The following is a 12,650-nucleotide window of genomic DNA, read 5'->3' as shown; positions in this document are numbered from 1 at the left end:
TATGGGGCTGGGTCTTGTACCTACTCAACCCTACCAAGTTTCCTGGCATGGCCCACTGTCCCACAGGAGAAGACCCACTGAGGATCCAATGTTGATGGCCTCAAACTACACCAATAACCCATTGCAATAAACATTTGCAAGTGAAGCTGTGTGCACAGAAGGATATACTATGGTACACATGGTGACACACTATAGCTTCCATGATGAGATGGTTTCTATGCTTTTTGTTGTGGTTGTGTGTTTTTTTATTTTGGAGGGTAGGTTACAGGGGGATGGGAAGATGAGTGGGATTGAGGTGCATCTCTGTGAGGGACAGCTTGGTCTACAGAGTGAGTTTCAGGACAGCCTGAACTACAGAGAAACTCTGTCTCAAATACCCCCCTTCCAGTAAAACCCCAAATCAAACACACTCTACCACACATATTCCGGGACAGAATAATACTTTAAATTCTATTCTGAATAGCAAGGCATCTGATAACAATTAGAACTCATTTGCATAAAAAACATACTTTATCTAGAAATTACATTTTACATACAGGTGTAATTCCAAGAAGTTTCATTCCATTGGCTAAGACAGAACGGACAGCTTTGAAAAGGTGAAGTCTGGCCTACAAAATAAAAAAATGATTAAATGCTCAATAATATGATAGAAATGAGCAAAAACGAATGGTTTCAGAAGTAATTCTAATTTAAAGTAGGAATGTTGTTTGAAGTCCTGTGCATACGTTAGGCGAGGGGAAATACATCTGAGCATCTCTTACACAAGGAGCAGTGTAGAGAGGATGTTCGAGGGAGAGGAAGAATTTGTCACTGGAGCAGCTGGTGGGAGACGTATTTGATAGTCTACTGTTTTGGGAAATACTGATGTTAACATTGATATTACAACCCCGCTCTATTCATTACCTAAGTCAGAAAGTATACTGTTATAGTTAAACCAGAAGATAGTCAGAAAAATTCCTAAGGCTTAGTACTAACATTTTATAATATTAGTTTCAGCTGCCAAGTGGTTAGAGGACATTCAATTTAACATACCCCAGCCACTTCAGGAGGACTGTCTTTCACTTGGAGTGTTTTATGTGCCACAGCTGCAAGGTGACTGAAATAAGCAAGAGGGAATAATGAGGACCAACAGTAACTTCCTGTCAACACTGTGACAGCACACACACCCTTTGGTATAACTTTCTATACCACTGTCCATTCCTGTGACACCACCTTTTATCACTGAATACATAAAATGAAATCTAATCATCAGAGAAGTAACAACTTCTATAACTTAAAGAAAGCAATTTTAGGGCAGGGGATTTGCTGATAGGAAACCTCTTGATGAAACAAAACGGGCTGAGGAGGGCTCAGCAGTTACGAGCACATGCTGTCTTCCAGAGGAACTGAGTTCAGTTCCTGCACCCGTGTCAGGCAGAACACAACTGTCTGTAAGTCCAGCTTCAGAGGTTCTGATGGCCTCTAAAGGACCCCCACACGTAGTGATCCCATTTGCATGACAATATCTCTTACATCCAAAGGCACTTTGGCCAGACCTTATAGTCAAGTTAAAACACCTGAAGGTCACTTAAAGCCTAGACAGATATCCAGTTGTATATTTAGCCTGCCTTTAAGAGAACAATTTCACAACGAACTGTACTTGTCTATGATCTCCCCATGTAATTACTTCTTACCATCTAAGCTAAGGTTGAGTTATGCATTCATCTTAAATTATGCATTCTTCCATGTCCCTAACCTAGAGAGCAATGCAGGCTGAAACAGCACATAGAGCAAAAGAGGCCTTACAAAATAAATAACCACAATAAATGCTGAAAAGAGCATTATTGATATTGTTCGATAATGCTGTCTGCAGCGCTGCTCGATATTCTGAGTGCCTCTGGTCAACTGGACTCAGTAATGTTTCCTCCCACTCAGTTAAAGACTTCTGTAAAGTGTCTTGCATTTCTTTCCCATGTAATGCTCTCTCTTCTGTTCAATAGAGAGCCAAGCCCTCTGTTAGGGACAGAGAAGACGGCATCAGACAGGTATAGATGCAGACTTAGGCAGGAGAAAAGTTTATAGGTAGGCTGAGTTTACAGTAACTCAGAAGCTACACAGGAAACATGGTGAGAAAAGCTCTGGCTCACTCCTGGGTAAAACCATCCAAGGGTAAGTACTCTGATTTCTCTCCTCACTGTAGCACCTATCCATATTGGTGACTGAGTTTATCATTATAGTAAACTAACATGCATGCCTGCGAGTAAGCATGTACACACACACACACACACACACACATACAGACTCACACAGACACACACACACACACAAATAAAAATAAATCTTAAATATTTTAAAAAGAAAATAAGGAGATGAGAAACTCACCTCAGGGTTAAGAGGTAACTAACGATGTGCTTCGGCTGCAGGTCCTGAGATGCTGTATAAAGTACCTCATCGAACCTAAAAGATGAAGGGCACAGGCTGGTCATTTGTATGTGAAGCCAACAGGATGCTAAATAGCTTGGGTGTCAAGCATGTGAAAAAGACATGGGGAAAATGTGCATTTTTCTTTCATGTTGTGCAATACACTTTGTGATCATACTTTTAAGACTAGGATTAACCTTGATGATGGGCTTAATCTGAGCCCTTGATCTGCTAGTTTACCTAGCAGCAGGAGGTAGCCTGTGCACAGAGGACTCTAGAAATCAACAATGCTCTCAATTTAGTTAAGAATATCAGACTTGGTAATAGTAGGACTTTCATACCTGAGAAGATGCTGGAGAATTGAAACAGACTGTGGCTCTTGTAAACAAGCAACATTGAAGTCATTGAGATACCCACATCCAAAAGTCTCTTCCAGACTGTTACCAAAGTTGAAACAGATGTGAAAGAATCAGTTAGCTATTCACGGGTTCATGGCTGCATGTGATAACTCCTAGCTTTGGGAAACTCTGGGGAAAACCCTCATTTTATCAAATATTTTCAGTGTCTCTTAAAATGAAGGTGACAGGATATTCCTTGGCAGAAATATCCTGAGGAGGAAGAAAGGCAATGTGAACAAGTGTTTCTTATAATATCGTAGGTGAATGTTTAAGAAGAGGGTTGCTGTGTTTTGTCCAGTTCTGAGTAAAGAGCTATTGGACAAATCCAGAAAAGAGGGCCAAACCATAGCAGGCGCCCCACAGCCCCGTCTCACCTACAGAGGCGGGCGTGGGTGTACTGCAGGAAGACTCCGGTGTCCCCACGACTCTGGAAAACACGATCCCAACTGAACTGATAGTCGGATAAGAGCAAGCCTCTGAAGTCCTAGAACGAGAGTACATTGTCACCCTGGAGTTGGCTGCACACTACACATAAGGTCAGAGCAAGGACTCCTGACACACCTGGATGATGAGAGCTGCCAGCCCCACCTTCTCTGCGGTCTCCCGAGGGTTCTCCATTTTTTTGGTTGCTGAAACAGATAAAGGCAGATATTTTAAATCTGTACCAAGAATAATGAATCAATTTGAGGAAAAAAATCTGAAACATATAATCGAAAACTAAGATGATAATGGGTGCTTTGCCTTCCTAATTTGGGCTAATTTACCTAAGTCAGTTCTCCTGCCTATATCAAAGTGAAGAAACATGAACTTGTTTTTAAAAATATCTCTCATAAGGTATTAGTTACAGCACGTAGTTATTTTTCCAATGATGAAGATTAGACAGTTATATGAACTTTAGTTACATGGGTCCAATTTGCAACATAAGGACTTGGGCTAGGAGACAGCTTAATTGGTAAAATGCTTGCCCAATATACTGTTTTGAATGAGCATAGCCCCCATACGCTCATATTTGAATGTTTGGTCCCCAGTTGGTGGAACTGCTTGGAGAAGATTAGGAGATGTGGCTGTTTTGAAGGAATTGAGTCACGGAGGGGAGGACTTTGAGGTTTCACAAGCCCAAGTCATTCCCAGTTAGCTTTTTCTCTGGCTTTTGTTGGTGGATCTCAAGCTACTGTTCTGGTGTCACGTCTGCCTGTCTACCGCCATGTTCCCCACATGATGGTCATAGACTCTATCTGGAACCCCGAGCCCCTAATTAAATGCTTTCCTCATATGTTGCTTTGGTTATGGTGACTTATAGCAAGAGGAAACTATGGCAGCTTGAAAGCACTAGGACCTGAGTATGAACCAGATCCTACGTATAAACAAGCTGAGTGTGGTGGTGCATGCATGTAACCCATGCATGTGTGTAACCTGTGCTAGGGAGGCTCAATGGGCTGCCTGCTTAGCCAATAAGAGGTCCTGTTTGTTTGTGTTTTATAAAAAGTGGACAGCATCTGAGAGCTCCTCAACATGAATGTACGCACATGCACACTTGCTTGCAAACAGGTCACAGGATGACTCTGACAACAGATGACAACGTTCATCTGTTCATGGGAAGAAGACTAAAGCTATATTAACAAACAACTGGACTACACATCAAAGCTGACACAGGGACTTCTGATCAGGTTCAGGAGAAGTCCACGAAAGCGTGCAATTGGTAAGGAGAATTTACTCTTAATGGAAGCCATGTTCTGTAACATCCTTGATTGAACTTCATTTAAGACATCTTCCAGAAAAGTGACTTCTCCTCTTCGAGTCTTCATTCCCTTTACTATCCCGAAGGGCACATGCTGGCACCTGAAAAGGACAGGCTTTCATTAACCAAAAGCTAACAAATTGCTAATGATGTGACTATACCTTAGTACTTTTTCTGAAAATAATTCAAAGTTTTAACCCTTGTAGTAGAGGTTTAAAAAATTACCAAAGAAATAGGTGGTGGCCAGGAATGGCATACATGGTGGCAATTCAAGCATTTGGAAGGTGGAAGCAGGAAGATTAGGAGTTCAAGGCTAGCCTCTGCAGGGGACACTGTTTCAAACAAAAATTTTAATAGTTTTTTTATTTTATATATATATATATATATATATATATACACACACATATACATATACACACATATTTGGACATTGTATATTATATATTTTATAAGATATATAATGTACCGGTACATTTTCATAGCTAGCTAGACTGAATTTATTTCCTTGTTATTGTAAAGAGCATCAGTGAACAGAGAAATGCAGGTCTTCACAGTAGGATAGGGAGCCCTGGGTATATATCCAAGGGTCATTTGATTCTTGATAACCACCATTCTGATTGCAGGGAGATGGAATCTCAAAGAAATTTAAATTTTCATTTTGTCATGGCTAATCATGATGAATACTTTAAAATTTTTTTATTGTCAGGTACACACACACACACACACACACACACACACACACACACACACACACACACTTTTTTGGGACAGGGTCTCACTGTACAAGCTCTGGCTGTTCTGGAACTCACTATATAGACCAGGCTGGTCTCAAACTCAGAGTTCCTCCTGACTCTGCCTCCTGAGTGCTGTGCCACCATTTATTAACGTTTAGAGACCTCTTTGTTCAGTTTCATAGCTTGTTTTTTCACTTTGGTTGTTTTCTTGATTTTTTTTTTAAGGTCTTATACATTCTAGACATTACTCCTTTACCATGTATGGCCAGCAAGCATTTCTCTGACTCTGTACACTTTCTTTTCTTTTTTTTTTAAAGATTTATTCATTTATTATATATCAGTACACTGTAGCTGTCTTCAGACACACCAGAAGAGGGCATCAGATCTCATTACAGATGGTTGTGAGCCACCATGTGGTTGCTGGGAATTGAACTCAGGACCTCTGGAAGAGTAGTCGGGTGCTCTTAACCACTGAGCCATCTCTCCAGCCCCCTCTGTACACTTTCTTTACTTGACTGTTTCCTCTAACACACACGTACTTAATTTTATGAGGTTTCATTTGTTACATGTTATCCTTATTTCCTGAGTGACTGAAATGATACTTAGAAAATCCTTATATTTGCCTTAAATTTAATTTAAAATTTAAGTCTTAGATAGTTTTCCTTACTTTTTCTTCTAACAATTTAAAATCTTACTTAAAGGTCTATGATTCATTTAGAATTGATTTTGTACAGTGTGTGAGACATAACTACCTGTAGATATCCACAATATTTATAATAAGTGAGGTAAGATACACACTGCTATGTTCTCTCCTAATGTGTAATATTTACATGTGGGCATTTATGTAGAAGTCAGTTATGTGTAGAGGCTGGGAAGGGGTGGGACAGGGTAGTAAAACGCACCTGCTATGAAAGTGAAGAGAGGAATAGTAGGGTGGGGAATTTAAGTGGGGAGAATTGAGGGAGAGGGACAGCCACACCTAAGGATGTATGAGAAAGCTAATTGAAAAATAAAATCATTTAAAAGTTTGAATGGCAGTACTCTATGTAGATGCATAAAACTGTTCCCAGAGCTGTAAGTTCATTAAGAAATCCCAGTGTCAGGATGGTTGCTGCCTTATGACCTGTGCTCAGGAACACTCCTTGGGCACCTAAACCAATACAAACTCCTTGGTTGCCCAGCAGCAGTAGGTAAGATGTAATATGCATCAGTTACAGACATTGAGAAGTCAGGCTGGAACTGGGCTGGAAGTTTCCTTCCTGCTGGCCAGCTTTCACAATGCCAGAAGATGCTGTAAGCTGGAGGAGAGGAGCAATCAGTAACCTTCCTCACCTGTGGACCTTGCATGCTAGACTGCTGGCCTGCCAGGCAAGATGTGCCTGCTGGTGTACACTGGCATGGCTGTCACTGGGGTAGCTAACTGTTTCCTGATTTGACTTGAGTCCTGCTCCACAGGAGGGAATGTGTGCACAGCTAGAACTAACAGCATGGGTGTTTAAGCCATAATGAAACTACTAGTGTTGCTTTGAAAGAACCTTCTAACTGTTGTCAGCTCTGGTCAGAGAAACTTCTTTATCCCATAGGCAACAGTGAATTCAGAGTCTAGCTCCAGAGGGACTGTTGAATGCTGAGTCCTAAGTGTGTTATCTAAGTCTCCAAGGTACAGAGAACATTTGGAACGAGGATGGGTGGTGTGGGTGGGCAGGAGAAATATGAGTCAAAGGAAGGACGAGAATGATGTGGAATGATGTCTTTTAGAAATGGCAGGGACGATACATTAATGAACTCAGAATAACTGTGAACCTGCCCAAGTCTGCCTCCCCAATTAAAACACTCCCTCTTGGAGTGGAGAGGGGCTTGGGAGATCCTACATTTTCCTGAGGACATATAGACAGTTGCTAGTTGGGTGAAGGAGAGACATTTTTGTCAGTACTATTGCCCTCAAAAGTCAATCATGAACTTTAAGCAACTCTAACAAATCACTGGCAAATAGGTAGATAGATAGATAGATAGACAGACAGACAGACAGACAGAGGAAGACTCATTGGGAAGGGGGTCAATGGGAGTGGAAAAGAGTGAACCAGTGTAAATATGATAAAATGCAATATATATATGCATTAAGATATCATTATGTATGTAATTATAAATTAAAAAACAAAATAATAAGTAGGTTTTTGCAGTCCAGCAAAGTTTCACTTTACTGAGATAATAGTTTGTGATTGAATTACAAGTTGCCTTTATAAGGAAGAAGAAATAGATATTAATAGCTGAAAACCAAGATAGTGACAGCAGACATCAATATAAAAATGATTAAATATATTTATCAGGATGTAAATTAATACAAAATCAACCTGTCTTTTATACCAACATCTTGAAAAGAGCACTGAACATAAATTACTGTAGTTAGGCTCTGAGGCTTGGCTGACATAGGTGTTAGTGACCTTGATCAAGCAAGAAAGAACAGGGATCCTACCTTTCTGCCCATTCATGTCCCATGATCTTCAGCATTTGGAATACTTGCTGGAAATGCCTTTTTTGCCCTTTATCTGCCTTAGGAAAAAATTGAATTTAAACAAAACAAAGACAAATTAATAAATAAAATAGGCTGGATCTACATAAAGTCAAGTTTTATTAGACTAAAGTCATTGTCAATTTGTTTTACATAAATATACTAGGTGCTGGAGAAATGGCTTAGTGCCTAAGGTACTTGCTAGCTGCTCTTCCAGAGGACCCAAGTTTGGTTCCCAGCATCCACATTGCACAGCTCACAACTCCAGCTAAAGAGGATCTGATACTGTTTTCTTCTCTGGGTGCACACATGCACCATGCGCGCGCGCACACACACACACACACACTCACACACACATATACATACACTCTCACACACACACTCACACACACATATACATACACTCTCACACACAAACACAAACACTCATTCTATCTCATATACATAAACAAAAACTTAAACACACTATAAGATATCAAGGTTGAATGGGAGAGTAAGGGCTGCAACACCTTAAAACAGGAGGACACATGGACTCTGACTTTCAGAGTGTTCTATTTCATTTCCTTCTCCCTCAGGTGTTATGATTTCTATTTCTAGAAGACCAAAGCTAAGCTGGAACAAGGTGGTGGTAACTTCTTAGTCTAGAGGAAGGCAACACATACAAAGGAAGAAGATACTAGAACCCCAGGTAGCAATAAAGGAAGATGGTTTGGTTGGATCTCAAGGGCAGTCAGTGTGCCGGGTGATACGAAAATCTCAGACAGTTACATGCTGCACGATTACATTTACACATCACCCTCAGTGACAATTTTTGTAACGAAGATCAAAGTGAGGGTTGAGGGAACAGTGATTAACTGGTGGGTCATCAGCTAGTCTGATGTGGGTGGTGGTGATACAGATCTGTACCTGTAATACAGTACCATAAAACCAGCTACACAGCAATGCATACAAAACCACGAGACTTGCATGTTTTCTACAAATGCCCGGCTGATATGCTTTTAATCTGCTTTCTTCTTATCCATCCATCCATCCATCCATCCATCCATCCATCCATCCATCCATCCATCCATCTATCTATCTATCTATCTATCTATCTATCTATCTATCTATCTATGTATCTTTACATCCAGGTTTTATTCCCCTCCCGGTCCACCCCCACCTCCGACTGTTCTCCATCCCATGCCTCCTCTTCATGGATGTGTAGTAGGGCGCTGGTGAAGAGCACACAGAAATACTGCTAGGCACAAGTTTCTTCTCTGTGAGGTATTACGAGATTTTTAATGTTCTTTTCAAAACCTAACTTTAACTCTGTGCTTTATTTTATGTATACCAGTAAAGATTACATATTAAGTAACACTATGATACAATGAGTTGGCACAGTTTCTAAATTTTATTTACAACTTTAAAAAGATTGATTTATGTATATGAGTGTTTTGCCTACATCTATGTCTGTATACTACATGTGTGCACTGTCTGACCTAACACTGTGCTGAGCTGTTTCTCTAGTCCCTTGATGCAATTTTAAACAGAAGAGGAAATTTTCCAGGTTACAACTCTTCCCCACAAACAAATTAAAAAGATAACTGCTATAGGACAAGCACAACGGTCTTGCAATAACTCATATATAGTAATTTCATATGATCACCTTCTTGATTCCGGTAAATCTTTTCTCTGTGAAGCAATGTAAACTTGATTTTTTTTTAGTCTTTTTAAGAATAAGTTTAAATAGAATGCACTGTCTTAATCAACTTGGTACTTAATTATTTTATATTGTTTGACAAAATTTTTTTTTGTAATTTTTCCAACATATTTTCCTTTTCTCTGATTTGTGTATGGGCACACAGGTGAGCGGGCATTATGCCAGGATTCACATGTAGAAGTCAGAGGAAAAGTGTGCAGTTCATTCTCTCACTCTCATTACCTGGGTTGTAGGAATTGAACCAACACCATCGAGCGTACGAGGCAAGTAAGCACCTTACCCGCTGGGCCACCTCCCCGACCCTGGATTCCTATTTCCTGTATTGTGATTACTTACAACATAAATCATTGTGTCAAAGTTGTACTTGTCCTTGCGATGTATGGCAGCTGCAAGGTCCCTGGTGAAAGGGGGGGGAATAATTACTCTTACTTATTTAGTAAGAGTGAGATGATTCTATTTAAAATCTGTATAATTCTATAGCCTGGAGCAGATAAATTATCCTTGTAGAGTCCCAGTATACTTTGGTAAGAAATAATAACAAAATTAGGCTTGAAAAATAAACCCAATGCCTTGGGAGATATAATTTAAAAAACAACTAAAAATAAAGGCTGTAGAACAAGTTATCATTAAGTCATATCTTATGGGTATTTTATCATTAACTAAGCCTCTCCTAAAAAGAAGCATTTAATTGTTATTTTTCTGCAATATACTTTCTCAAATAACACAGTAATAATGTAGATGACAAAAAAGCCAAAGAAGTACATGCTTTCTAGTTGGTATTATTACAAACTTTAAAAGTCTTGGATCACTAAAAGTGGTTACTTCTGTATTTAAACACCTCTTAAATACATATGGAGCAATGGATGGCTCCATCCACATATGTAGCAGGGAATGACCTTGTTGGGCATCAGTGGGAGGAGAGGCCCTTGGTCCTGTGAAGGCTCGATGCCCCAGTGTAGGGAATGCCAGGGTGGGGAGACAGGAGGGAGGGAGTGAGTGGGTGAGTGGGGGAGCACCTTCATAGAAGCAGGGGGGGGTGGATGGGATAGAGGGTTTCTGGAGGGGAAACTGGGAAAGGGGATAACATTTGAAATGTAAATAAAGAAAATATCAAAAAAGAGGTTCAAGAATGGTATTCAACAGCAAAAATCCCATTACAGTATAAAAGTACTCTGCGTAAGGCTGTTGGCATGGGCCAGTGGTACAGTGCTTGCCTAGGATGCACACAATGTTGGGTTCATTCACAGTACCACAATGGCAACAAACAAAAGACACGTGTAAAGTGGTTTGTGAGCTATCTGGAACTTGGGCCTGGAGACACTAGAACCTTTTGGCCGCATTGGCTGGATGGCTGTTTCATTGTCCTTTATTTCTAGATTTATTCTAGAAAGCATGCATGCGTGCGTAGAAAGTGCGGTTCTGGGCTGGAGAGATGGCTCAGCGGTTAAGAGCACTGAGTGCTCTTCCAGAGGTCCTGAGTTCAATTCCCAGCAACCACATGGTGGCTCACAACCATCTGTAATGAGATCTGGTGCCCTCTTCTGGCCTGCAGTCACATATGCAGGCAGAATGCTGTACATAAAATAAATAAGTAAATCTTAAAAAAAAAAATAAAAAAGAAAGAAAGAAAGTGCAGTTCTTATGTGAATGATGACTGCTCACTTCCATAGGGTGACCATGGAGGAGCCTACTTCTTCCTCGGCCTATGTTTTCACAATACAATGAGGTTTGCATGTAAACTGGTCTTTATTGTGTGAGATCACCATTGAACCCTAGCTTGGTTACTTTTTAGAATGTATTTCCTGACAATGTGTACTTATTAAAAACACTCGACATGTGATTATGAAGGAACATATCTGCTGTAAACAGATCATGATATTGAATACAATTTAAGTACAGAGTCCACCCTCCTGATATTAAATCTTTCTGGAAATCGTAACTCTCAATAACTGGAAACCCAGTAGATATTCTTAAATTATTCTACTAATAGGTTTACATTTTGCAATTAGGATTTTTTTTTATTGGTTGTGATGAGGCTAAGCTGATAGCCTTTGCTGCTCTTAGGACAAAGACATGGAGTCACACATGGCAGTGCTCACCGTCCCAGCTGCCACAAACCTGGTTGCATAGAGAGACGTTCCATCACTTCGCATCACGGTGCAGACAGAAGAGAGGTCGCCAGTCTCAGAGACATCTACTACTACATTCCCCTTTCTAGAAAATGAAGGAGGAAGCTCCAAGTCAACACATCAATTCTACTTTGGAGGGAGAATATCTATAGCATTTTTGGCAAAGCAGAAGCTATATTTATTGCTCATGGGATAGTAAGTAGTGTCAGTTCAAGCTATAAGCAAACAGTCAAAACCACCAAGTTAGCTGGAGGTGGTGAGAATTAAACCTCCCACAACAGTTTCTCAAGTGTGTTAGCATGCTCACCGCACGGCTGAGTACGTGAGGCGACATGCACACAGTTCACTCCCACCACAGCTGTGTGCACTAGTGCACGTGACTGGGACACATGTGCATAAAGCATTAAGATACAACAGGGAAACACTAAACTGTCATCTGTCGAGTTTCTCACAAAGGAAAGGATTCTGCTATATGTAAGGCAACGATGCCAACAAGGATGTGCTACCATTATCCGACTTTGCACCACTTTCCTGCTATTCCCTACCTCCTCTGCCTCACTCACTAAAAGCCTGTCATAACATACCTATTTTCATAAACTGCCTTAAATATTTTTGAAAATGGTAGTTTTTTTAAAAGGCAACATTAAGCCACAAAAGGGTTCTATTTCCTGTCTTCACATGATTAATTTATGTAACCCCAGACATGCTGTGTTGTTTTCAAACTTCATACTGATAACAGGTGCCTCCCTTACTCTTGTGAATCTGAGATTGTGGCAATGAAAGTGCTATACAGCACATGAGAAGGCATCTCATTATTTGATATATGGTTCAGACCAGCCTTGAACTAATGACTCTCCTATCTCAGCCTCCTGCATACAGGTTACAGGCGCATGTTTCCTCATGCACAGCTTGGGAAAGTACTTTTTCGGCTACAGAGTCTCACCATAGAACCCACAGAGACTCCCCTGATTCTGCTGCCCAGATGCTGAGATTAAAAGGTTTGTACTCCACACCTGGCAAGAGAAAGAACAAATGGCAAAACA

The 12,650-nt window shown here is 40.4% G+C and overlaps 1 protein-coding gene across 5 annotated transcripts in view; it reads right to left on the bottom strand.

The window, feature by feature from the left end:
• Window positions 1–12,650, bottom strand: part of Rars2 (arginyl-tRNA synthetase 2, mitochondrial) — a 51,884-nt gene that overhangs the window by 10,272 nt on the left and 28,962 nt on the right. For 2 of the 5 annotated variants that reach the window (XM_087547913.1, XM_087547910.1), the window contains 10 exons: window positions 11,597–11,692; window positions 9,815–9,875; window positions 7,744–7,820; window positions 4,513–4,637; window positions 3,360–3,427; window positions 3,173–3,282; window positions 2,742–2,837; window positions 2,362–2,436; window positions 1,033–1,096; window positions 537–608 (listed from right to left, as the gene is read on the bottom strand). In XM_087547913.1, coding sequence (XP_087404039.1) covers window positions 537–608; window positions 1,033–1,096; window positions 2,362–2,436; window positions 2,742–2,837; window positions 3,173–3,282; window positions 3,360–3,427; window positions 4,513–4,637; window positions 7,744–7,820; window positions 9,815–9,875; window positions 11,597–11,692 — 844 coding nt within the window. 5 annotated transcript variants of the gene reach the window in all.

This window comes from Rattus norvegicus, chromosome 5 (genome assembly GCF_021556685.1).
Source record: "Rattus norvegicus strain SHRSP/BbbUtx chromosome 5, alternate assembly SHRSP_T2T, whole genome shotgun sequence".
Taxonomy (NCBI): Eukaryota; Metazoa; Chordata; class Mammalia; order Rodentia; family Muridae; genus Rattus; species Rattus norvegicus.
This window is presented reverse-complemented; position numbering and strand designations above follow the sequence as displayed.